Source organism: Anomaloglossus baeobatrachus, chromosome 4 (genome assembly GCF_048569485.1).
Source record: "Anomaloglossus baeobatrachus isolate aAnoBae1 chromosome 4, aAnoBae1.hap1, whole genome shotgun sequence".
In the NCBI taxonomy this organism is placed as follows: Eukaryota; Metazoa; Chordata; class Amphibia; order Anura; family Aromobatidae; genus Anomaloglossus; species Anomaloglossus baeobatrachus.
In genome coordinates, this window is record NC_134356.1 from 617,622,469 (window position 1) to 617,650,039 (window position 27,571).

General features: G+C 49.6%; 1 protein-coding gene across 2 annotated transcripts in view; it reads left to right on the forward strand.

Moving 5' to 3' along the window:
• The window catches only part of DBNL (drebrin like), a 71,359-nt gene that overhangs the window by 18,900 nt on the left and 24,888 nt on the right, over nucleotides 1-27,571 (forward strand). Inside the window, exons 2-12 of one of the 2 annotated variants that reach the window (XM_075346257.1) lie at nucleotides 1,415-1,470; nucleotides 2,254-2,366; nucleotides 2,451-2,525; nucleotides 7,830-7,973; nucleotides 8,095-8,172; nucleotides 8,258-8,409; nucleotides 8,563-8,596; nucleotides 13,091-13,184; nucleotides 13,313-13,501; nucleotides 13,587-13,687; nucleotides 13,777-13,861. In XM_075346257.1, coding sequence (XP_075202372.1) covers nucleotides 1,415-1,470; nucleotides 2,254-2,366; nucleotides 2,451-2,525; nucleotides 7,830-7,973; nucleotides 8,095-8,172; nucleotides 8,258-8,409; nucleotides 8,563-8,596; nucleotides 13,091-13,184; nucleotides 13,313-13,501; nucleotides 13,587-13,687; nucleotides 13,777-13,861 — 1,121 coding nt within the window. The remainder of the gene's footprint in view (nucleotides 1-1,414; nucleotides 1,471-2,253; nucleotides 2,367-2,450; nucleotides 2,526-7,829; nucleotides 7,974-8,094; nucleotides 8,173-8,257; nucleotides 8,410-8,562; nucleotides 8,597-13,090; nucleotides 13,185-13,312; nucleotides 13,502-13,586; nucleotides 13,688-13,776; nucleotides 13,862-27,571) is intronic. The other variant, XM_075346259.1, reaches the window with a different exon arrangement.

The window sequence follows — 27,571 nt, forward strand, 5'->3', positions numbered from 1 at the left end:
CATTGATATTGATGAAATATTTGGGCAGAGTTTACCTAACGTTTCGGTGAAAAACATTGCAATGTTTCAGACCAGTGGATCCTTTTTTATTAAGCCAAAAAATCAATTAGGACACTGGGGTCAGTCACTCTCCCTCTCCTACTTCTGGTCCAGTGATCCCCACCATATGTTTGATTCACATAACTTGATCTCCTTTGATGGATAATATGATAGACAATTTGCAAATCGCTATGTATAAGTAATGTTTTTACCTCTCCCCCCACCACCTAAAAAAAACCCAAAACACTACACTGTGCCACCTTCTGTTTAACATGCTGTCCATTGGGGACCGAGCTTTTCCTCACTGGTCCTGATCACCTTTCTGTCAAGCAGCATACAGACATCTGATGTCACGGGTGACAGTCTTGTGGTGTCCGGCAATAGAAGGTCACAGCATTTGGCTGCACAAAATGCTCCCTGACTTTCTATCGTTCCTACTGTCAGTATTCAGTGTACCAAGTATCTCCTCTCCTGGGTTTTCCTTTTCCCTTTAAGACCCTGCAGAGCTCCTCTTCCCCTCAGCTTCTAATAATCTGTATTTCTTCATGGGTTTAAATATTCTCATTTTCGTGGCCTTGTGCTGTTAATATTCAGTTCCTTCACAAGCTCTGGATGCAAGCAGGTGGCTTGCACTCATCTATATGATCGTTGCTGCTCTTTGCTGAACGTCTTCCTGAGGCATCTGGAGATCAGTTGCTCATGTGCTATCCCCATGTGTGTGCTCCCTTTGTCTTCTTTAGTGCTTAGTGGTGTTGACGAAGAGCTCATACCACCCCCTATTTAGGGCGCAGCTCTAGGATCATCCTAGGGTCAGGTATCCGGCTTGGCGCATAGGTACAGAACCTATCTAGGGTGGTGAGGGACCCCAGGGGCCAGCTGTACGTTTGGTCAGGGGTCACCATCTCCTCTTTCCCTAGACGCAGGGTTTCCCTTCCCTTTTACCATTCGCTTGGTACTCCACCCTACCTAGTGTGATATCCGCAGGGGTGGGCCTTCAGTTTAGGGCAGCCATGCCATTGGACACTGTCAGAAAAAATGGGCTTTGGTGAAAGGATGTTTCTGAACCTATAGTGCTGGCAGAATGCTGATAATGGAACTGCCCACTGGAAAAGTTACACAGCATGAGCACAGGTGCAGTTCCTGGACATGTTAGGCTGGTATGTGCACCAATATCGGTTTTATCTTGTGGGTGATGAGGGTATCAGGACTACACTGAGGGTTGTAGTTCTGTGGAAGCTGACCCAGCCTAGACCACCTCTGCTGTGCTGGGGCTTTTGTCTTGGTGGTGTTCTGCTGATTCTTCATTGTTAATACACAATAGTTTTTAGATGGTTTTTATACTATTTGTGGCTGATTTTGATCTTTTTTTTTGCAGGGCTCTCTTCACCTATGAAGGCAACAGCAACGACATCAGACTGGCGGGCACTGGAGGTGTGTGGCTTGTGACCAGACGCAGGAAACCCGCTATATAGTGTTTGTCACTGCTGTAACCACATGCTATCAGTAGTCATTGTGTGAAAATTCATCTCACATCTACTACATTGTGACCTCTGTCTATTATAAACCTCTCCGCCACTCTCGCCTCGCCTCTCTCCGCCACTCTCGCCTCGCCTCTCTCCGCCGCCACTCGCCTCGCCTCTCTCCGCCGCCACTCGCCTCGCCTCTCTCCGCCGCCACTCGCCTCGCCTCTCTCCGCCGCCACTCGCCTCGCCTCGCCGCCACTCGCCTCGCCTCTCTCCGCCGCCACTCGCCTCGCCTCTCTCCGCCGCCACTCGCCTCGCCTCTCTCCGCCGCCACTCTCGCCTCGCCTCTCTCCGCCGCCACTCTCGCCTCGCCTCTCTCCGCCGCCACTCTCGCCTCGCCTCTCTCCGCCGCCACTCTCGCCTCGCCTCTCTCCGCCGCCACTCTCGCCTCGCCTCTCTCCGCCGCCACTCTCGCCTCGCCTCTCTCCGCCGCCACTCTCGCCTCGCCTCTCTCCGCCGCCACTCTCGCCTCGCCTCTCTCCGCCGCCACTCTCGCCTCGCCTCTCTCCGCCGCCACTCTCGCCTCGCCTCTCTCCGCCGCCACTCTCGCCTCGCCTCTCTCCGCCGCCACTCTCGCCTCGCCTCTCTCCGCCGCCACTCTCGCCTCGCCTCTCTCCGCCGCCACTCTCGCCTCGCCTCTCTCCGCCGCCACTCTCGCCTCGCCGCAAATTCACCTCTCCTCTCCTCATAGATGGAGGCCTGGAAGAACTTGTGGATGAGCTGAGCAGTGGAAAAGTGATGTATGCCTTCTGCCGAGTGCAGGACCCCAACTCCGGACTCCCCAAATACGTCCTTATTAACTGGGTAAGGACATTGCTGTGTGGTATCAGCCCTTTCCCTGCTCAGTGCCTCCTCTTCCACTCATGTCATGTATTCTTTCTCCTCCAGACAGGGGAGGGTGTGAACGATGCCAGGAAAGGGGTTTGTGCCAACCATGTCAGTACGCTGGCAAACTTTCTAAAGGTAAATATTCTGCGACCATGCTTCTATGTATCTTCTTTCTGTATCAATTCATTAAGTATTTTTTAATTATTGGGGATTGGATGAGATGTACTTTAAAGTGGTTATCCACTCCTTTTACATTGAAGGCCTATCCTTAGGATAATCATCAGAATCCGGCACCCCCACCGATCAGATGTTCTCGGTGCCAGGGGCAGCAGCAGGCGGCTGGAAATGCTCAGTTCCGGAGCTGCCCCATCAATTGATAGCGGCCGGGTACTGCACATCCACCTCCATTGAAATCAATAGGAAGCGGTTGTGCAGTATCTGTGCTTGGTACTCGTAAATAGTGATGAACGGGCACTACCATGCTCAGGTGCTTGGTACTAGTGACGAGCGGGCACTACCATGCTCAGGTGCTCGGTACTAGTAACTAGTGATGAGCGAGCACTACTATGCTCAGGTGCTCTGTACTTGTAACGAGCATTTTCATATTCGTACAGGCTTGACTCGTTTACCAAGTATAATGGGAGTCAATGGGGAACTCAGCATTTTTCCATTACGAGTACCTAGCATGGTAGTGCTCGCTGATCACTATCTAGCACAAAGAAGTTAAAAGCAGATCCTTAAACAGGACTAGTCGTCAGGTCAAGGGTGGCGAGTTATTGATGTTGTTCCTGCTGCTCTCAAGTTTTTTTTGTTTTTTTTTAATCTGCCATGTGATTAGAGATATGGGTCTCTTATTCACTGCACCCAGTATGTAATTTTTATGATCTTGACAAGGGGACGTGGCTCACTGGGTTATAAGCCATAGAAGCTAAAGACACGCCCCCGAGGATTCCTGTGTGTTACGTTTCCTTTGTAAAAATCACAAAAATTAGCGCTAAATAATTCCTATCTCTGGAACTTTGTCAGATTTAAAAAAGAATATTGGATATTCTGTGGAGCAGTGAGAATAAAATGAAAAAACGGCCTCTCTTTACCTGGTTACAAGTCCACTTTACAACCCTGTAAGGTATGGGGTGTGGCCTCTTGGATGGGTTTTTCTAGCACATCCCACAGATAATCACAGTTTTTGCAGTGTGATAGGGGGCATTATCTCATTTATAAAGGACACTGTCATCAGTTAACACCACAGCCAAGAAGGGATGCAATTTGTCCAAGACTTTGGCCGGTGGTGCATACACATGATGTCGGGGCCCAAAATTTCCCAGCAGAACATTGCCCAGAACGTGTCAGTTTCTCTGCCTTGTTGTCTTTTCCCATAGTTCATGTCTTCACCAGGTAAGGGACATCGTTTACATGATGTAAAATAAATCCTGACTTCTCACACCAGGCCGCCTTCTTCTCACACCAGGCCGCCTTCTTCTCACACCAGGCCGCCTTCTTCTCACACCAGGCCGCCTTCTTCTCACACCAGGCCGCCTTCTTCTCACACCAGGCCGCCTTCTTCTCACACCAGGCCGCCTTCTTCTCACACCAGGCCGCCTTCTTCTCACACCAGGCCGCCTTCTTCTCACACCAGGCCGCCTTCTTCTCACACCAGGCCGCCTTCTTCTCACACCAGGCCGCCTTCTTCTCACACCAGGCCGCCTTCTTCTCACACCAGGCCGCCTTCTTCTCACACCAGGCCGCCTTCTTCTCACACCAGGCCGCCTTCTTCTCACACCAGGCCGCCTTCTTCTCACACCAGGCCGCCTTCTTCTCACACCAGGCCGCCTTCTTCTCACACCAGGCCGCCTTCTTCTCACACCAGGCCGCCTTCTTCTCACACCAGGCCGCCTTCTTCTCACACCAGGCCGCCTTCTCCCATTGCTCCATGGTGCAGTGGAAGGAATCGGCATGGCCTTCCTGACCAGTTTATGGCTGCAATGCTCTGTCTGATCCGGTACATATCTCTAATGGCCATCATTTATATTTTTGATCCATTTGTGGTGCAGTAGCTCTAATGTTGGATTGGACCTGACTGGTTTGGTTTGTTTCCGCTTCTCATGCCTTGGGTGTCGGTGACCCTGTTGTCTAATTTTCCACTCTTGGTAACCACTACGTTCCAGGAACACCTCACCGTTTTGGGGATGTGACCCATTTGTTCAGTTATTACAAGTTGACCTTTTGCTTCCAACACATAAACATCAGAGGAACCATAAAAAGCCCCTTCTTTTGTGAAGTCCCTGACCAGAATCTGTCACAAATGTGGTAGGACGTAGAGAAAACGTCAGTCTCGCTATCAGTCCTACTGTGCAGTGGCTGGCAGGGCTGACCTGTGCTCTCCGGTCGTGTCTCCTCTCCGCCTGGATTGTGGTTCCTCAGTGCCGGGTGGCTGACTTGCATGGATTTTGGCTTTCTTCCTGTAAAAATGTTCTTTTCAGAAGCAGCGATGTGCTGTGAGCTATGGCAACCACCAGGACTCCTGCTGCTCGGCTCCCGCAGCAGTAATGACAGCTTAGTGATCAGCTGCTGCGCAGCACAATATGTTCACTCTCTTCTGTTGTATTAAAGAGACACAAATGTCCGATTACGTTTTGTCATTTGTGCAAGAAAATATAAAAACCAACTCTTTATGTTTCACATTAGATCTGTGTAGCGGAGCTCCGTTTCCCAGCGCACAGCCATGAACGATCTGCTTTACAGTATATTCACCCATTCCAACTTATTGGCAGAAATATTTAATACATCGGAGTATTTCTTGTCTATGCATATCTGCAAACTCATCCAAAGGAATGGGAAAGCTGCAGAAGTCGCTGTAGCCAATCCGTCATACATTAATATCCCTTATCGAAGACTTCAGGCCACATTGATGTCCCATTTGGGCTTTATTTTGGACGTGTACTGTCAAAAGGGTTTACTGATTTAGCAAAACTCCTGTCCCCATCTGCAGTTTATTTACACAAAAAAAAAACTGTGCTTTACTCACCCTCTGCAGGTCCAGTGCTGAGTCTCCCAGTATGTAATTGTCTGCAGCGGTGACATTACTAAGAGCGCTGCAGTCAATCATTGAGCTCACTGGCTGGCGTGCACCTCCATCCACCTCGCCAGAAATATTACCTGAGTCAGTCAGGGACTGGAGTCACTAGTGGACACAGACAGAAGAGCCCCTGTGCAGAAACAATATATGGGCCCTTTCCAGTCCAAGAGCTAATGAAAGTGCACAATTCCACCGGCTTTGCAGATAGAAATGGGCCCCTCACTTGTTGGGCCCCTGTGCACAAGTTGCACGTATGGTATGTCCACCCATGACTGGAGTAACATCTGTGGCATAAGAAGCGCCGCTGCTATTGATGCTTTTGATGGGTGGGTAAAGCCAAACCCCATCCCTACCAGGCTTTGCCTCCAACTCTGCACAATTTGGCAGAGCTGAGTGGAATTGGTGTGTAAATGTGAAACATCTCAAAAGATATTCTAAGTATTTCACACCAGTTGTAAGCACCTTCATAAATCAAGGTCATTGTTTTATCTGATTTTACACCATTTCATCCAACAGTTTCATTGTGCTTGGTGATGTAAGGCTCAGGCAGTGTTTGTGCCTAAGGGGGAGGTTTGGAATCTGCAGTTATGGAGTCAGCAGAGCAAGGAGCCGGATGTTATATACCGGGAGCGAGGGGTTGGATGTTGTACACTAGAGGGGGTGGGGGCGAGGAGCTGGAGTTTGTACACTAGGGGGGGCAGGGGGCTGAATGTTGTACACTAGAGGGGGTGAGGGGCTGAATGTTGTACACTAGAGGGGGGGAAGGGCTGTATGTCTGGATGTTGTACATTAGAGGGGGTGAGGGGCTGGATGTGGTACACTAGAGGGGGCTGGATGTGGTATGCAGGCTTCACACAGTACGATCTATCGTGTGATTGCACGAGCGATCGTACCCTCCTCCGTCGTTTGTGCGTCATGGGCAATTAGTTGCCCATGGCGCACAAAGTCGTTAAACCCCCGTCACACGTACTTACCTGCTGAGCGACCTCGTTGTGGGCGGCGAACATCCACTTCCTGAAGGGGGAGTGACGTTTGGCGTCACAGCGGCTGGCCAATAGAAGCGAAGGGGCGGAGATGAGCGGGACGTAAACATCCCGCCCACCTCCTTCCTTCCGCATAGCCGGCGGGAGCCGCGGGACGCAGGTAAGCTGTGTTCATCGTTCCCGGGGTGTCACACGGAGCGATGTCTGCTGCCCCGGGTACAATGAACAACCGGCGCCATTAAAAATAAACAATTTTTTTAAAAATAAGCGTCGAGTATTCAACTCACGATTTGTGAGCGATTCTGCGTTGCTCAGAGGTGTCACACGAGACGACGTCGCAAGCGATGCCGGATGTGCGTCACGAAAACCGTGACGCCCCCGGTACACTAGAGGGGGCTGGATGCGGTACACTAGAGGGGGCTGGATGCGGTACACTAGAGGGGGCTGGATGCGGTACACTAGAGGGGGCTGGATGCGGTACACTAGAGGGGGCTGGATGCGGTACACTAGAGGGGGCTGGATGCGGTACACTAGAGGGGGCTGGATGCGGTACACTAGAGGGGGCTGGATGCGGTACACTAGAGGGGGCTGGATGCGGTACACTAGAGGGGGCTGGATGCGGTACACTAGAGGGGGCTGGATGCGGTACACTAGAGGGGGCTGGATGCGGTACACTAGAGGGGGCTGGATGCGGTACACTGGGGCAGGGGCGTGGGGCCGAATGCGTTACAATGGGGGCGGGAAGGGAGCGAATGTCATACACTAGTGGCAATGGGGTTTAATAAGAAAAAACTGAATTAATTGATTAATGTCTCAATATTCTAGTGGTGTGGGTCTGATTTAAGTGGGCAGCTAACACGAACGTCCTGTGGTACAGTGGTCCATCTTCTGAGTATTTTTGAGCCAGGTATAACGGTGTGGCCTAATCAGCACACTACTGGTTAAACAGAGCGGCATTCTAATATTGACTAAAGGCCGGGTTGTACTGAAGGAAACAATTGGAGATAAGTGAAATGTTAATACTTATATATAAAGAAGAGATAATTGCCTTTGTGACAGCTGCAGAGAACTGCCTTAACGTGTATGTCATGGGAATATTTTTAGACAAATCCCATCTTCCTTACATTCCGGCCATTACTGTCATCTCTGCTCTATATAATCTGCAATGACTCAATACAGGAACTTTTCTCCCTCCCCCCCCCCCCCACCTTTTACCAATAACAGCGAGTTAGTGCCATGTTTACCCCCACGTATGTAAGTCCTATGTTGTGTGTTAGTGTAAATATTGTCTTGGGTAGAGTCTTTCGGGAAGGATTGGTAACCTCAAGGTATCTGAATGTCCTCACACGACTACTTGGTATAATCGTGGTCTTGTTCCAGGGTGCCCATGTGACGATTAATGCCCGTGCTGATGAGGATGTGGAGCCAGACGTAATTGTGGAGAAGGTTGCCAAAGCTTCTGGAGCCAATTACAACTTCCATAAGGAGACCAGCAGAGGCAGCGACGCTCCCCAGGGCCCCGTGGTCAGTAGTGGTCAGAGATGAGGCAGATGGGGCTGTTTATGCAGATTTCAGCATCCGTGGTTATCGGTAGTGCGAATAAAGATGGTGGCCAGCTATTTTGACATTGATGTTTTACTCACAGGGCTCTGTATACCAGAAAACGAATGCAATGTCTGAAATAAAGCGCGTTGGAAAAGAGAACTTCTGGGCCAAGGCAGAGGTGAGGACAGTCAATCCTGGTGACGATAACTGCTGATTGACGGTGACATTGATGGCATAACCCACTGGTCATTCACTGCACACAGAAAGATGAAGAGGAGCGCAGACTGGAGGAACAGAAGAGGGCAAACGTGGAGAGGGAGAGATTGGACAAGGAGCGCAAAGAGAGGGAGCAGAAAGAGGCCGAGGCGAGGGAAAGAAGATTTAAGGAAAGGGCAGGCGAGATAGATGCTCACAGGTTAGTGTGGCAGATGGCTATTACTGTTGCAAAATAGCACTTCCCAGCATTCTCTCACCGCTTCTAGCATGCTGGGAGTTGTAGTTAGCAGCAGGTTCTAAACCGCTGTCCTAATGGAAAGTTAATTATTCATTTTTATTTGTTCTCAAACAGGAGGCAGCAGCAAGAAGCAGATAAAAAAGATCGGGTGAGTAATCGTGACAAGGTGGGGTTATGTACAATAAGTACAGAGATGCGCTGCATAGAGTTAATGGCCTTTCTGTTTTATCTTTAAGGGCTACTTCACGGAGATAAAAAAAATAATTCTTCTACTTTCCCTGCCCCCATACTCGATAAAGATGAGATGCACAATACTGTTCATCACCCTCACAATACCTGTAATTCAGTGTGACCTGAGCTTCTCTTTGCTGCTCCTCCTCCCCTCTGGGACGTCACATCACACATTAGGGCGCAGCCTGCTCCATGCTGTTGGTAATAGCTGCCCTCTGATAATAGCTTGTTCTGTTCTGTGAACAGATCGGGGGGGGTGGGGGACGCTCCCCCTCTTCTCTAACTGGCGTGTGGCAGCTATTATCTGGGGACAACGTTTACTAACAACATAGAGCAGACCCTCTGTGACATTGTGATGTAATGTTTCAGAGGAGAGGAGGAGGAGCAGCAGCAAAGAGCAGCTCATGTCACACTGAATTACAGGAAGTGTTGTCAAGGGAGAAATTTAGGTGAAGATAGCTAATGGTATCTTCGTTCAGGATATACAGAGGCCGGTGCCGTATTAGCTGTATGTACAGTTATTATGAGACTCAATGAACACACGTTCTCTGTTTTGAGCTCAAGCGTGCGTCTGAACTAGTGTATTCAAGTACTCAAGCATTAACACATAATTTCAGCCTTGAAACATATTTACAAAACTTCTCCATTTGCTCACACATACTGATAAAGAATAATTAGGGGGGAGTGCGTATTGGTAGCACTGGAAGAATACATGAGATCATATATCATCCCAGATAAAACATTCCTATCTCACTTTGAAGACGGTAAGCGAGCATGAGATTCTGTAGGAGTGATGCATGGGAGTATAGGATCATCTGCCTTCAAATATGACATTCTCCTGTGAATTTTACTGATAAGGCTCCCAATTAACTTAATGAATATCTCGCTTGTTCATTTGTACTTTGGTTAACCCTTTCTTGAATATACAGCTTAGAATCATACTATGGGTCTGTGCGATTGCTATATAGAGACACAGATAATTATGCTACTACATCTATATTTTGATTATTTACATACTCAGATATTAAAATAAATAAATCTTTATTATATAGCGCTAACATATTCCACAGAGCTTTACATACATTAGGAACACTGTCCCCATAGGGACTTTAGATTATGAGCCCCAATCAGTATGTCTTTGGAGTGTGGGAGGAAACCGGAGAACCCGGAGGAAACCCGCGCAAACACGGGGAGAACATACAAACTCCTTGCAGATGGTGTCCTTGGTGGGATTCGAACCCAGGACCCCAGCGCTGCAAGATAAGATATTCTTATTACGTTTGAACAAACAATTTATAGCTTAGGCTACCTTCACAGTGTGAGGATATGGAACATATGGTTTATGAGGGTAAGCAATGTAGAAGAATTTATTCCCCCAAAGTGACCTATTCCCATCAACAGCTTAAAGGGGTTCTTCGGGGAAATAAAAAAAATTCTTCTACTGTCCTGTCACCCATAAACTATAATGATGAGATGCACAGTAGTGGTAGGTTGTCAATATCAGATTGGTGGGGGTCCAGCACCCATGATCATTTTTTTTTCTGTTCCAGTGATGGTATGTAAACTGGGGATGGACCCGAAACACTATACCTCTATACCTGTGTAGCAGCTATTCCCTGGTACTGCAGATCGGCTCTGATTCCCTTCAGTAGGAGCTGAGCTGTAGCTCCTGAGAGCGGCTGATACACATAGAGCAGAGCTGTGCTGCTGCGACTCCGTTCACTGTATACATCCCATCACTGGAGCAGATAATTGAATTTTGATGGCTATCGGACCCTCTCCAGTCTAACACTGATGGCTTAATGCGTAACCGTCGTTTTAATTTTATCAATCAATAGTACACATGAAAATAAGCCAATATGTAATATCTTTTCAAAGAAATCTGTTTTTTTTTTTTTTCCCTTTCTGGACTGATCTTTCACTCTCTAAATACTTAGTATACCGTATTTTTCGGACTATAACACACGCCGGACCATAAGACGCACCCTGGTTTTAGAGAAGAAAAATAGGAAAATAAAATTTTAAGTAAAACATGTGGTCAGGACACACTGTTATGGGGCGAGGATCTGCTGCTTACACTGTTACCGGGGTAATGTCCCCAAATTCTCTACTAAGGTACCCCATCCTGGTAATGATCCTCATGCCTTGTATATGATCCTCCTGCCATATATATGTGTGTCCCTCATCCTGGTATAGCCTCATCCTGCTATATACCGCCATCCTGGCATATTGCTGCATCCTGCTATATACCCCATCCTGGTGTATGGCCGCATCCTGGTATATGGCCTGCATCCTGATAAATACCCCCATCCTGCTATATACCCCCATCCTAGTGTATGGCCTCATCCTGCTATATACCCCATCCTGGTGTATGTCCGCATCCTGTGGCACACATAAAAATAAACGTTTATACTCCTCGCTCCACGCAGCATCGCTCCTCCTCCCGTCTGTGCCAGCAGCAGCGCCACTGACCTGTCTGGAGCCGGCCACGATCCCTATAGCATCGCTTGTCCTCCTGTCTGTGTCGGCGGCGGCTGTGTGTGGACACGTGCGCACAGCGATGACGTCATCGCTGTGCGCACCGCTAGTCTCCACACACAGCCGCTGCCGGCAGACAGGAGGACAAGCGATGCTGCAGGGATTGTGGCCGGCTCCACACAGGTCAGTGGTGCTGCTGCTGCCACCGACCGGAGGAGGAGCGACGCTGCAGGGGAATGGTGAGTACACTGATTCACTGCCCCCCGCGCTGATGATGATGCGCGGGGGACAGTGAATACAGCCACACATGGTCACTCCAGGCTGTAGTTGCCAGGGGTGATCATGCGAGTCGGCTGTTTAGTATGCGCGCATCCACCGCCCATCATCCCGCCCACCTGTCAGCGCCAGCTTCAGCGCTGAGAGATGATGGGCGGGATGATGGGCATGCATATGAAATGAGCGAGCCCATGTGGTCACAGTAGGCACTGCTGCAGCCTGATCGTACCGCCGATGACCCTAATTCCCCACAGCCATGCCATAAATTCAGACTATAAGACGCACCTTGCACTTTCCCCCAACATTTGGGGGGGGGGTGCGTCTTATAGTCCGAAAAATATGGTATATAGCAGCACCTGTTATCTGGTTCCAGTATTGGGAAAATCTGTAATCACTGAAGACAGATTTACAAATTAAAAAGAACCTGTCGCCAGATTTGTCCCTTGCGGCCACCACCAGTGAGCTCTTATATAAAGTATTCCAAAATACTACTGTATATAAGAGCCCAGGCTGCTCTGTATAACATAAAAAACAACTTTTCTACTGCTTACCTGGGGCGGTCCACTTTTTATGAGTGTCACTGCTCTCCGGTCCAGCGCTTCCTCTCTGCTGCAATCTCCGTCCTTCTTCTCAGCCCCGTGTGGATGACGTGTCCTATGAGATACACACAACACGGCACTGTGGTTCTGCGTATGCCCACTTCTTTGCCCTGCTGAGAGCAGATCAAAGTACTGTAATGCATAGTCGCGAGTAAAGGAGACAGACCGCCCGCGCATGCACATTACAATACTTTGATCTGCCCTCAGTGGGCAGACCAAAGTGCGCCTTCGAAGGAACACCATGGCGGCCTGTGTGGATGATGTAGGACGCGTCATGCACGTGGGCCTCAGGAGGAGGAGGATGGCGAATGCACAAGATGGAGGAGACGTCGTTCTTAGAGCAGTGACACCGATCGAACCGGACCACCCCCTAGGTGAATATTATAAAGGTGTTTTTTACATTACACCGCGAGGCCTGAGCTCTTATATACAGTATTCTAGAATGCTCACTGGTGGTGGCTGCAGCTTGAAAGGAAAGCCTGGTGACAGGTTCCCTTTAAGACTAAAAAGATCAACCCAGGAGGACAAAGAAGCAGGTTTCTCTAAGATATATTGCACAATTGCTTTTTTTAATGTGCACTATTGATTTATGAATAAATAATGGCTGTTACGCTATAAGCCTGGACAATCTTTTTAGAGACTCGCTGTCTTTTGCTCCGATAGTTACCATTTGGCCCCTTATTCTCCTTCCTGGTTTCTGAGCTTGTTTCTGTTTCTCGGCTGTACTACTTGACACTCGCCCTGATCACGCAGCGTCTTCTGTACAGACCACAAGTCCATGACTGTGAGTGACCGATGACACATCTGCATCCTAAATTTACTCTTTGATCTCCTGTCATTAGTGTATATATTGAATGAGGGGACAAGGCACCCCTGGGTTGGTTGGACATTTATTTGCAGCTGTGTGTGAGGATCAAGCACCTTAATAGGAGTCCAAAATAGACAATACAAAGACATTAGCATGTAAGATTGATATAAAACCCTGTCCTCTCAATAGTTAAAAAAAAAAATAAATAAAAAAAAAAAATCCCAGGTCACATCCCTAATGTCTTCTCCAGGACTCTGCTGCCCAGAGGTCAGTGAACGCACGAGAGATGTTCCTACAGAAAGAGCGCTCAATGCCTAGTGCCCCATCGGCGAGCGCCCAGCCCGGTGAGTACCCACCACAGGTGATAATTGATAATGGAGATATGTCGTGCTCCGCCGTTGTCTCTCCCTCACTGTGTTTTCTGTTGCATCATGGTGTATGTCTTTTTTTGTCTCGTGGTGTACGTTTTCAGGAAGGTTGCGCAGTCCCTTCCTGCAGAAGTCGACCAGTCAGCCCGAGCCAGAGTCTCCTCCATCATCCCCTGTAAATCGTGTCCAAGAACCCCCTGCATCCCCTGTGTTTCGTGCCCATCAGACACCCCCTGAGTCTCCTGTTGCCCCTGTACCTCGTGCACTTCCAGAACCCACTGTCACTGTGAAAGGTACACAGATGTAACCAATGGTAGTTGCTGCCGGCAGGTATATAGACCTCCTGAGCTTATATGGAGAGTGTGTGTCCCTCAACAGAGCCGGTTTCTTCATATAAGCCCGAGGAAGAAGAAGACTTGTACCAGGAGCCCCCAGAAGACAATATGATCTATGAAGAGCCTGCTGCAGTGAGCCCTGTGGTAAGAGCCTTGTCCGGTGCAGTACTTGACACTGTGTTGCCCCCCTAGTAATGCTGTGCAGGTATTAATCCCCCCTCCTGTTACTTCAGGCGCAGCAGGAGGAGGCCGTCTATGAAACTGGGGTGGATGAAGATAGAGGACTGTGTGCCCGAGCGCTGTATGACTACCAAGCTGGTGAGTATGGCCCAAACCAAAATCCCAAAATCCACATGGTTGACTAACTGCAGGAGAACCCTCGTCTTTGCTTTGCTCTTTCCACCTCCACTTATTGCAGTTCTTTGATAGCAACTCGGACACTACTATTCCCTGCAGCTAGTCTAGTCTTATAGGAATTGTCATAGTCTGTATGACAACAAAATGCCATTTTTAGGCATCTGGAAAATAAGAAAGGTCGCAAATAATGTCTTATCCTTGGGTGTATTCGAAGTATAACAACTGTCAAGGCTCACCTTGGTAGGTTGTGTAATTCACAACCACTGATTGAGCATTAACCACGGCTGCTGCGAAATCACGTGGAGATGCAGATAGACAGAAGAGTTAAGACGCCACATTGCCGTATTGAAGAAACTATCAGATTTATGTTCAGTGATTTTCTACATGTTTCGGAGAGACTCTCCTTCCTCAAGAGAAATCACAGACCATGTGATTTTATTTATTTTTTTTCTCCTGAGGAAGGGAAAAGTCTCTACGAAACGTGTAGAAAATAAAATCCCTGAATATAAATCTGACAGTTTCTTCGATGAGGCAGCACGGCACTTTGACTCTTCTCACTGTGTATCTGCATATTTAGGCATCTAAAACAGGGTGAACTATCAAATGTTCTATGTCACCAGAAGCTGTGATTAGAAGCACCTAAAAAGGTGGTAAAATATCCTGAATAAGATTTTTGCACCTCAGGATGAATGCGTCACTGATATTGCGATCATATTGTTTTCAAGGATTTGTCTCCCTTCTTCAGGAGCGCACTGCTTCTGTGCCTTGGGCTTCTTGTTTGTTGGGGCACAGTGTGGTCCTGAAGATTTACAGTTCGGACCAGTGACCCGGTTGTGCCGCTGGTCCGTACTTAGCGCTCTCGTTGTGATAGAGGTAATCTATAGCCTGGGAGACGTGCGGGGGAACTGAGGATGGTTGGATATATCATTGCAGGCAACTTTAGAGCAGCTGCAAAATAAAGAGCTTGTAAGCGAGAGCTCCTTCTTTATGTAACCATCCACTCTGACACTGGAGGGTGGAGGGTGGCCGGTAACCTAGCCAATGAGCTGCACAGTATACACAAAGGGGTTTTCCCATTACTTTTTTACCCTCTTGCCATATATCATAGGTCTTCAAAACAATACCTTTGTAATATACTTGTATTGGTTGTATGACCACATCTCGGCAGGGATCACACAGCACTGGATTATGCAGATTCTTCTTCCTCCTCTGACACTTCCTTTTCTTGAACAGAAATAAGACCAATTGAAAGGAAGTTGCCACTGGGCTCCTGATGGTGGGTGTAGACATTTCGGAGGGTATCACAATTAGTCTGCCTCACATGCTGAGCTGATAGTTTCATTCAGCAGCAACAGCAGGGGCTGACACCTTTTGCTTTTAAAATGCAGATTGCAGAACTTCACTAACAAAGGGTTTAGGTAATTCAATGACTGAGATGGAAAGCTGAAAAGCACCAAAATTTGCATAACAAAAACAGTGACAGGGCTCTACTGGCAATTGCTAGATGGGCTAGTACCTACATAGTATCACCCAATATCTTCAGGAGCACATGGTGGAGAAGGGAGTGGGTGAGCTAAGTACTGGATCACAGGCTGCTGCATTGCATTATGGAACTTATAGTAATAGATCACAGTAAGCCTGGGGATAGGAAAGGATGGATGTAAACCTCAGAGCTGCTGCTGGCAGAAACCCAGTGATGCTATCGCCATGATAAATTATTTATATTATTATAATAGGAGTATGGATGCATTTAGTGGCACATAATTGATGAATAAAAAATGAAATGAGTTAGGGTAGTGGATAACTTCTTAAAAAATTCCTTCTTTCTTGAGAACAGAGAGGCAAGTTACCATATTTTCCGGATTATAAGACGCACTTTTTTGCCCCAAAACTAAGGGAAAAATGGGGGTGCATCTTATAATCCGGATATGCCTTACCGGGGCAGCAGTGGTAGGGCAGGTGCAGCGATACTGAGGGATCATAGGAGGGGGTAGTGTCACTGCAGTGAAGCAGCTCAGGAGGGTCACAGGATAGAGGGTCTGCGATAACTGCGGGCCCAGTGGTATCTCGGTTGATCTGCCGGCGCGCTGCTAACTCTATTGAAGTTCTGGCACTTGACGTGATGGACTTGGAAAAAAATGGGCTGTGGAGGCCAATCTGCGCATGCGCTGCCTCCATGGCCATATTCTTGAAGTCCATATTGTCAACCGTTGCTAGTTCAATGGAGCCCGCAGCATGCCGGTAGATCAACACCGCCTGCCACGATACCCCCGAGCCCGTAGTATCACTGACCTTCCTGAGCCGCGACACCCCCTTGTCCAAGCCCACAGCATCGCTGACCATGCCGCATGTGACTCTGAGCCACTCCACCACCGCCGTTCCTGCCCCTGGTGAGCTGTTATAAGACTGACCCCTATTTTAACATTATTTATTTTTCCCCTATTTTCCTCCTCTAAATTTGGGGTGCACCTTATAATCCAGTGCATATTGTAAAACGAAAAATACGGTACTTGACTGTGGTGTAGGCCAGACGCACGCAACTCCAGTCCTCAAGGGCCACCAATAGGATTTTTTTAGTATCGTACAGATGATAATGTAATCACCTGCACAGATGCTGATTCCAACACCTGCGATGCTAAGGAAATCCTGAGAACATGCACTAGTGGTTCCTGAGGACTGGAGTTGTGCACCCCTGGTATAGGCACTTTGTACTTTTACCCATTCGTCAAGATGAGACAACCCCTTTAACATGTCCCTCTGCAAAAAATGGCTGTAGCCATCTTATGTCCCTTTGAATACAATGTCTCGGAGACCTAGTATATGCTATTATGAACCATAAGCGATCCTCAGTAATGGACCACAACAGAAATGTAAGTGATTTCAGTAATTATTATAGGTTGGCACTATTGACTCTCGTTAGTATTACTGTGATCAATACCGCAATATACAGACAGCGCTGGAGATCTATAATACAGATGCCGTAGACAGGTTTTGGTGCAGCATTACATCCTCTTCCAAGTTTTCTCTGTAGAGCTGCGCTCCCTGCCATCTGACTGTGCAGGAGTGATGGGGAATCAAATAGGTCAGACCCATGATCCTAATGTGATTGCATATCCGAGTGATCTATCAGACCGTTTACAAAATTAATAGTCGTCCCCCGCTATATTGCGGTTCACTTATTGCTGCTGCACTGTATCGCAGTATTTTTCGTTTTATAAGATGCACCCCAAATTTAGAGAAAAAAAAACACTGGGTCCGTCTTACAATCCGGTGGTGTCTTACCGGGGAGGACGGCAGTGGCGGTGGAGCAGGGTCACAGGAGGCAGGGGCGGTGGTGGAGTAGGGCGATGCTGGGGCCAGTGCGTCTGGTGTCCCAGATGCTCACTGCGTGCACTGGCAGGCACGATCAGAAACTGTCAGCGGTGCAAGTTTCAAAGATATGGCACCCATAGTTGGCGTGTGCTCAAATTAAGCTATTGGCTCAATGACGAACCAAGATATCATCTGCGTGTGGACCACCTCCGGGCACCATTTTCCTGAAGTCCGCTGCTCGGAGATCAATGGGCCAGAGGCGGTGAATGCACAGACGAGATCTTGAGCTGGGAGCTCAATCTGCGCACGCACCGAATCTGGGCACCATTATTTGAAGCCAGAACCGCAGACATTTTCAGGATAGCATCTTCCTCAGCGCACAGTCCGCAGCATTGCCCCTGCTTCTTGTCATCATTCTCTACCGGTCAGATAGATTTGGCTTATAAGGCGCACCCCATATTTTAGGAAGTAAAAGTGTGTTTCTTTATCGTTCCTTTGGGAGACCCAGACCATGGGTGTTTAGCTTCTGCCTCCGGAGGACACACAAAGTACTACACTTAAAAGTGTAGCTCCTCCCTCTGAGCAGCCAGTTTATCGCTTTGTGTTCAGGAGGCATACATCCACACATGCATTCTCATATGATTTTTTCCTTTTGGAATGAGATTGAAGAAGTGCGGGTCCACGTCTGGACCCCCGGCATGTCCCTTCTCACCCCACTGTGTCGGCGGTGTTGTAAGGTTGATTTCCAAGGCTGGAGCCTTACATGCCGCGCTCCTTCACCATCCCTCCTGGGCTCTGGCTTGAAGTGGGAGCCAGCACGGTTTCCCTGCCTGGCAGGAGACTGGTCTCCATCCGCAGCCCTTCAGGACCCTGCTGGACCGGAGCACTCATCCCCAGGGACCTGGCCCTGCGTCTCAGCAGCTAAGTACCTGAGACGTTTATATTTTGGGGGTCCCTGTACTTTATTGTTTGGGGAGAGTGTGCTTACTGTATTTATTGGCATTTCCGGCGGGTTCTCTAGCTGTCGCCCGAGAACCGCGCCGATGGTGCCTGCGCGTCGGCCTCGCCGCTCAAATTCAGGCCCCGGCTTTGCCGGAGGCCTAGTTTCTGTTCTCTGCCCTCGCATGTCATTCCTGCAGAGGGACAGGCTCGGCTCCTCCCGGCGGCCGTTCTGCACAGGGGAGGGACACTCCCCACTGCTGTGCGTGTCTCCTCCCCTGTAGGTCTCTAGGGCCCTCCAGATCCCGCTCTCACAGCCAAGTCCCGCCCCCTCTCTTCGCTCCGGCGGCCATCTTCTCAGACAGAGTTCACTCGGCGCTGGTCTGCACTCTGCATCCCTGCTGAAGTGCTGTGCTTGGGGGTCCGGGCTTCGGGATCTGGAGGGCACACAACACCGCTCCAGCGGTCTGGTAAGCCACAACCGGTCTCTGGTTTTGGACCTCTGTATATACTCTCTGGGGTTCATTCTCTTGCAGAGCCCCCACTCCAGCAGCATGTCTCACACGAGGAGCAAGGCTTCAAAGCTTTATTCTGTATGCGCTGCATGTAAGCTCCTGCTGCCTCAACCGAGCACCTATCCTCATTGTGATGTCTGCTCTAACTTGGCGGTGCCACAGCCTGGAGTCTTACCCCCAGTGGTCTCTCAGGCTGCTCCTGCTCCTGTGGCTGAACTCCCGGCTTGGGTAGAATCCTTTTCTAGGTCTATCTCCCAGTCTTTTGCTGAGTCCATGGGACTTCTGTCCAGGACTTTGATAAATATGCATCAGCCCCCTTCACAGGGTGCCCCTACTGCTATGGGTCCCTTAGGTTCGGAGCTCACAGAGGATTCATCATCAGGGCCCAGACCCCATCCTCCTAAGAAGAGACGCAGTGTTCCCTCTCCCTCCTCCTCCCGCGGCTCTGATTCAAGAGCTGACTCGCAGGATGAGGAGGATGCCTTTACAGGGGGCTCGGAGGCTAACTCCATGTACCCCATTGATCTGTCCGAGGGTGACTCAGATCTTAGTGACTTGATTGCTTCTATTAATTCTGTACTGGATCTCAATCCGCCAGTATCAGAGGAGCAACCTTCTCTGGCAGAAAAGCACCAGTTTACCTCGCCTAAGAGAGCAAAGTGTGTGTTCTTTAACCACTCCAGTTTTCAGGCCGCTGTGACCAAGCCCAGGGCCTGTCCTGACAAACGCTTCCCAAAGCGTGGTTCTGATGACCGTTTTCCCTTCCCACCTGAGGTGGTCAAGGAGTGGGCTCAGTCCCCAAAGGTAGGCCCTCCGGTGTCCAGGCTCTCAGCCCGGACCGTTGTGTCGGTGGCTGATGGCACCTCCCTTAAGGATTCCACTGACCGTCAGATTGACCTTCTGGCCAAATCCGTGTATGAAGCGGCGGGGGCCGCGTTTTCCCCGACTTTTGCAGCAGTGTGGGCTCTCAAAGCCATCTCTGCTTCTCTAGAGGAGATGCATTCCCTCACCAGGGACTCTATGCCCGAGATGGTTGCCTTAACTTCTCAAGCTTCAGCTTTTTCATCTTATGCCATGTCTGCCATGCTGGAGGCTTCTCACCGCACTGCGGTGGCTTCGGCTAATTCCCTCGTTATCCGCAGGATCTTGTGGCTTCGAGAGTGGAAGGCAGATGCTTCTTCTAAGAAGTACCTTGCTGGGCTCCCTTTTGCTGGGTCCCGGCTGTTCGGAGAACAGCTGGATGAAATTATTAAGGAAGCTACTGGCGGGAAGAGTACTTCTATGCCACAAACCAAAACCAGGAAACCTGCCCAGGGTAGGAATCAGTCGAGGTTTCGCTCCTTTCGTTCCTCCAACTGGTCGTCCTCTAAGCCCTCGGCCTCGTCCGCTAACTCAGCCAAGGATCACAAATCCAACTGGCGCCCAAAAGCGCGTCCACAGAAGACCGCAGGAGGTGCTGCCACTAAGGCAGCCTCCTCATGACTCTCTGCCCGCTCCGGCGACGTCCATAGTCGGTGGCAGGCTCTCCCACTTTGGCGACGCTTGGTTTCAACACGTCTCCGATCAGTGGGTGAGAGAGATCATCTCCCACGGCTACAGGATAGAATTCTCTTCCAGTCCACCAAACAGATTTTTTCTCTCAACTCCCCCTTGCTCCAAGGCCGCCGCCTTCTCGCAGGCCGTGGCAGCATTGCAGGCCAACGGAGTGATTGTACCGATTCCCGCCCGGGAACGGTTCAGAGGTTTCTACTCAAATCTCTTCCTAGTTCCCAAAAAGGACGGTACCTTCCAACCCATCCTGGATCTCAAGCTTCTCAACAAGCATGTTCAGGTGCGGCACTTTCGCATGGAGTCTCTGCGATCAGTCATTGCCTCAATGACCCAAGGGGATTTCCTGGCATCCATCGACATCAGAGATGCCTATCTGCATGTGCCAATTGCGGTTTCACACCAGCGTTGGCTACGTTTTGCAATAGGAGAAGATCATTTCCAATTCGTGGCTCTCCCCTTCGGGTTAGCCACGGCCCCTCGGGTATTCACCAAGGTCATGGCAGCAATGATTGCGGTTCTGCACCTCCAGGGGTTGGCATGATTCCTTACCTGGACGACCTTCTAGTCAAGGCTTCATCCAGCGCAGACTGTCAGCGGAGTGTCTCGCTCACTCTCGCCACTCTAGCCCAATTCGGGTGGATTGTCAATTTTCCCAAATCCACTCTGACTCCGACCCAGAGTCTCACGTACCTAGGGATGCAGTTCGAGACTCTGCCGGCACTTGTGAAGTTGCCCTTAGTCAAACAGCAGTCCCTCCAGCTAGCTGTGCGCTCTCTGCTGAGGCCCCGCCGTTATACCCTCAGGCGTCTGATGCAGGTGCTGGGTCAAATGGTGGCGTCCATGGAGGCTGTTCCCTTTGCCCAGATCCATCTGCGCCCCATGCAGCTGAACATTCTCCGCTGTTGGGACAAGCGGCCTTCCTCCTTACACAGGTTAGTGGCTCTATCGCCACAGACCAGGAGCTCTCTGCAGTGGTGGCTTCGGCCCCTCTCCCTGTCCCAGGGGCGCTCCTTCCTGGCCCCGTCCTGGGTGATTCTCACCACGGATGCCAGTCTATCCGGCTGGGGAGCGGTATGTCTCCACCACAGAGCGCAGGGCACTTGGACTCTGTCCGAGTCAGCCCTTTCAATCAATATGCTGGAAACCAGGGCCGTGCTTCTAGCTCTCCTAGCTTTTCACCACCTGTTGGCGGGCAGACACATTCGAGTCCAGTCAGACAACGCGACAGCGGTTGCCTACATCAATCACCAAGGCGGGACACGCAGCCGCCTGGCAATGTTGGAGGTACAACGCATCCTTCAATGGGTGGAGGACTCACGTCCACCATATCCGCAGTCCACATCCCAGGCGTGGAAAACTGGGAGGCAGATTATCTCAGCCGTCAAACCGTGGACGGTGGCGAGTGGTCCCTGCACCCGGCAGTGTTTCAGTCAATCTGCCGCAAATGGGGCACTCCGGACGTGGACCTAATGGCATCCCATCACAACAACAAAGTTCCTGTTTACGTGGCTCGCTCCCACGATCCCCAGGCCTTCGCCGCGGACGCTCTGGTTCAAGACTGGTCCCAGTTTCGTCTGTCCTACGTGTTTTCCCCTCTAGCTCTCTTGCCCAGAGTCCTGCGCAAGATCAGAATGGAGGGCCGTCGAGTCATCCTCATTGCACCGGACTGGCCCAGGCGAGCTTGGTATCCAGACCTGCTCAATCTGTCCGTAGAGATGCCGTGGCATCTCCCGGACCGTCCAGACCTACTCTCGCAAGGTCCGTTTTTCCGCCCGAATTCTGCGGCTCTCAAATTGACGGCGTGGCTCTTGAGTCCTGGATTTTGACGGCTTCTGGTATTCCTCCTGAAGTCATCTCCACTATGACTCGGGCCCGTAAGTCTTCCTCTGCTAAGATCTATCACAGGACTTGGAAAATTTTCCTGTCCTGGTGTCGCTTTACCGACCATCCCCCTTGGCCATTCTCCTTGCCGACCCTTCTGTCTTTTCTACAGTCCGGTCTGCAGCTAGGACTGTCCCTCAACTCTCTCAAGGGACAAGTCTCAGCTCTGTCAGTTTTGTTCCAGCGGCGTCTCGCTCAGCTGGCTCAGGTCCGCACCTTCATGCAAGGCGCGTCTCACATCATTCCGCCTTACCGGCGGCACTTGGATCCCTGGGACCTTAACTTGGTTCTCACGGTTTTGCAGAAACCCCCCTTTGAGCCTCTTGGGGAGGTTTCTTTGTATCGTCTTTCACAGAAAGTGACCTTTCTGGTGGCCATAATTTCCCTCAGGAGAGTCTCTGATTTGGCTGCGCTCTCTTCGGAGTCACCTTTCTTAATTTTCCATCAAGATAAGGTGGTTCTCCGTCCGACTCCGGACTTTCTTGCTAAGGTGGTCTCTCCTTTCCACCTTAACCAGGACATTACCCTACCTTCCTTTTGTCCGGCTCCTGTTCATCGCTTTGAAAAAGCCCTGCATACTCTGGATCTGGTGCGTGCTCTCCGGATCTATGTGTCTCGCACCGCTGCACTTAGGCGGTGCACTTCTCTTTTTGTGCTAACCACAGGTCAGCGCAAGGGCCTTTCTGCTTCTAAGCCGACCTTAGCCCGTTGGATTAGATCGACCATTTCGGACGCCTACCAGAGTACTCAGGTGCCTCCCCCGCCGGGGATCAAGGCACATTCGACCAGAGCTGTCGGTGCCTCTTGGGCTTTCAGGCACCAGGCTATGGCTCAACAAGTCTGTCAGGCTGCCACTTGGACTAGCCTGCACACCTTTTCGAAGCACTACCAAGTGCATGCTCATGCTTCGGCAGATGCGAGCTTGGGCAGACGCATCCTCCAGGCGGCTGTCGCCCATTTGTGAAGTTAGGTTCTGCCTACTTCTTAGTTTTTCTGTTTATTCCCACCAAGGGACTGCTTTGGAACGTCCCATGGTCTGGGTCTCCCAAAGGAATGATAAAGAAAAAGAGAATTTTGTTACTTACCGTAAATTCTTTTTCTTATAGTTCCGTATTGGGAGACCCAGCACCCTCCCTGTTGGCAATTTCTTGTTCCGCGTGTTATCACCGGCTGTTGTCGTGGACAGAGTCTCCGGTTGTTCCGGCTCTTGCTCTGTTCTACTTGTGGGTGGCTATTCTCCTTCAGCTTTTGCACTAAACTGGCTGGGTCTGCTCACCAGGGGGTGTATAAGCTCAGAGGGAGGAGCTACACTTTTAAGTGTAGTACTTTGTGTGTCCTCCGGAGGCAAAAGCTAAACACCCATGGTCTGGGTCTCCCAATACGGAACTATAAGAAAAAGAATTTACGGTAAGTAACAAAATTCTCTTTTTTATAATCTAAAAATACACGTAAATTTAAATCTGCTACTTTGCGGATTTTCACCTATCGCGGCGGTCTCTAGAACGCAACTCCCGTGATAAGTGAGGTATGACCGTACTCTTTTATTATGGGCTGGTGCCTAAAAAGTGTAGAAGTGTATGCAAGTCTTTCATTACATATGAGTGAGAGTTGAGGGTCCTGATTGTGGGGACAGGATTAGCTATTTCTTAGGATGATATGGTAATGTACTGAGAAGTTAATCTAGGACACAAGACGTATCTGTTGGTGGAGGAAATCCTGTGGTCTGAGGAATCTGTCATCTTATCATACGGTTATGAGTTTCATTGCCTAGAAGACGATGAAGAACTTACTGATATGCAATGTGTGCCTCATATTTGGTGGCTGCTAAAAAATCCAGTTATCTAAAACGTTGCTGTAGTCCAACCGGGTTGTGGGGTCGATGTGGATTACAACGCGCCCGATCTTTTCTTCCACCTGTCAGAGCATCAGGAATGGGAATAACATGTAAGAAGTAGAACCTGGCGCGATTTGAAGAATAATTTATTTGTAAAAAAAAAAATCCAAAACAAAAAAAGCACAGATGTTTCGGTCTATATTGGACCTTCATCAGTGTGCAACTTGTAAAGTCTACAAGCGCAAGGAGCCGACCGTGGTGTCCACCACCGGCTTGTTTATGCAGGCATTGAAATAAAGACCTTCCTCACTTCTCACCAAGTCGAAGATGTCTACAAGTGTCTTGCATGTATAGAGCAGGGAGGCCGCAGAGAAGTTGGGGTTTCTCCTTGGAAACTTCTCGTTTTGTCCAAAAATATGATAATTTGAAAACAAATTATAACACAGAAGGAAGTAAATGTCACACTGTTATAGAGAATATACTTCTGCATATTAGTACATTACTATTGCTGTACTTTGTACCTCGGTGCTGCTTTTCTCCACATCTGATTGATCAACACCGTATCAGTGAGGTTGTCAGACATGTCCCAACTAATCTGTACAAGTCTGCTGGTGCAGGTACATGTAGCTGAGGGCACACAGAAGGCCTAAAGGGAATTGCAAACACTTCATGTGCACGCATAGGATATGCCATAAATGTCTGATAGATGTGACTCCCATCTTTGGGACACACATCTTTGAAGAACAGCTGTTGCCTTCTGCTGATAAATGAATCATAGAATGGTAGAGTTAGAAGGGACCTCAATGGCCATCAGATCCAACCCTCTGCGAGTGCAGGTTTTCTTAAATCATCCCAGCTGTATGTTTATCCAGCTTCCGCTTGAAGATTTCCATTGATGGAGAGCTCTCCATCTCCCGTGGTCGCCTGTTTCACTCTCTGGCTGCCCTCGCTGTCAAAGTTTTTCCTAATGTCTAATCTGAATCTCCTTCCTTTTAGCTTAATCCCATTGCTTCTTGTACTTCCTTGTGCTAATGAGAATAGGGTAGTTTCCGCTGCACTATGATTACTTTTCAGATATTTGTAGACCGCTATGAAGTCTCCTTTCAGCCTTGTCTTCAGTTCTTGTAGCCGGTCTTCGTATGACATGGTTTGCAGACTTTCTACCATCTTGGTTGCTCTTCTCTGGACTTGCTCCAATATATCGATGTCTTTCTTGAATTGGGGCACCCAGAACTGTACACAGTATTCCAGGTGGGGTCTGACCAGGGCAGTGTATAGGGGAATGATGACCTCTCTTGATCTAGATTCAGTGCTTGTCTTGATACATCCCAGAATTGTGTTGTCCTTTTTAGCTGCAGCTCCACATTGTTGGCTAATGTTGAATCTGGGTTCTACTATTATGCCAAGGTCCTTTCCCCGGTGCTATCACCTAGTTCTATTCTTCCCATACTATATATACTTTTTACATCTTTTACCCAGATGTAGGACTTTGCATTTGTCCATGTTAAACACCGTAATGCTTGCCTCGGCCCATCGAGTGTGTCTAGATCCTTTTGAAGCCGCATACACCCGTTGTCAGCTCAATTCTGAGGGGAACAAAGCCGCGCACATGGGCTGCTTTGAATAGCGCTGGAAAACACGCCGCTTCTGTAAAGCATGTTATCATGCCCTCAGGGGTGTCATAGTAAGTGGGCCGACTAGTCGGGAAACTTAACGCCCCCTCAACGAGTCAAAACCCTAATTAGCATCTCAAACTATCTTTAGACATACTTTTTCTAAAGCTCTGTCTATGTATGCTACTATATGCTGGGACTGTTAGACAAGGAATATAGATGTGTGCACATAACTACTCGTGGTTCTCGGGGCACAGAGAACCTGACAGGTTACTTTTTAAAAAGAAAAAAATGAAAACACAGAAATCTTTGAGTATTCACACAGGTCATTTGACCTAATAGTAGACAAACACTTCTTGTTTTATATCAAAACACTTTTCAGCAGCTTCATTATCACCACAGGCATAATTATAATGGAAAGGGAACGCCTCTATACACCAGATCCGCCATTTACAATAGGTGATGTCACAGCTCACTTGCTAAGATAATGCTTGTGTATGAATAAATAGGGTCTGAGTCAGTCTATTGATGTGTATGTAAAGAACAGGAGGTAGGAGTCTAATAAGGCTAGTTTCACACTTGCGTTGAACGGTATCCGTTGCTTTGCGTTGTGTGACGGATGCAACGGATGTGTTGCATATAGTGGCACAACGGATGCAACGGATCGTACAAAACAACGGAATCCGTTTTTCTTCGGCGCTCCATTGGGAGACCCAGACGATTGGGTGTATAGCTACTGCCTCCGGAGGCCACACAAAGCATTACACTAAAAAGTGTAAGGCCCCTCCCCTTCTGGCTATACACCCCCCGTGGGATCACGGGCTGCTCAGTTTTCAAGCTTTGTGCGAAGGAGGTCAGACATCCACGCATAGCTCCACTGTTTAGTCAGCAGTAGCTGCTGACTATATCGGATGGAAGAAAAGAGGGCCCATATAGGGCCCCCAGCATGCTCCCTTCTCACCCCACTTGCGGTTTGTTAAGGTTGAGGTACCCATTGCGGGTACGGAGGCTGGAGCCCACATGCTGCTTTCCTTCCCCATCCCCCTGAGGGGCTCTGTGGAAGTGGGATCTTACCGGCCCCAAAACCCTGAGGCCGGGCTCCATCCACAGACCCAGAGACCCTGCTGGAGGAGCTGAGTACCGTCAGGGACAAGGCCCTGCAACATTCAGGTACTCTGTGTCCCCGCACAGACAGGCCACGCACACTCCAGACTTGCTGGGTGTGCTAGTGCGCCGGGGACAGTAGCGCTGCGCGCTGGGGTTAGAGTCACTGCAGCTTTGCTGAGTGATTTTATGTGTTGGGAACTACCGCGCCGGCCGCTCCGGGAGCGGCGGCGCGGCTGGGACTTGTAGTGCGCCGGGGACTCGCGCTGACCGCGCTTTTACGGCGGCAGCGCTCATAAATCTAGTCCCCGGCTTTTGCGGCCTAGCTCCGCTTCGTTCCCGCCCCCACCCTGTCAATCAGGGAAAGGGAGAGACGCTGTTCTATAGTCAGCGCCGAGGGCTGGAGTCTTATTTACATACTCCAGCCCTCTCACTGGGCACAGTGGGACGCAAGTTTCCCGCTCTTGGTCTGAACACGCCCAGGGCCCGCCCCTCTCCACAGGACGCCGGCAGCCATTCCTGCATGCAGTCTGGCTGGAGAACGGACACAGGCTCTGGGGGACTCAGACAAGGGGCTCTGGCGACCACACACCCGCGTTTATGCGGGCGGTAAGCTGCACATAAGTGCTGGCCCCACTAGTGCCACAGTGTTATTTGGTGTACTTTTTTCCTGTACCATTTATATTTATATTGCACTGTACGGTCGCTTCTTGGCTTATACCCTATATTGCTCTGAGGAGACGACAACATGTCATCCGCAAAACGCAAGGGTGCCAAGGCACAGGCTGTATGCGCATGTGCCGCATGTGGGGCTAATCTACCGGCAGGTTCCAATGACCCCCATTGTGTGCAATGTTCAATCCCCGTGCCACTTCGGCAGCCAGAGTCTATGGTATAGTGGCCCAGGCAGAGACGCCTGTGA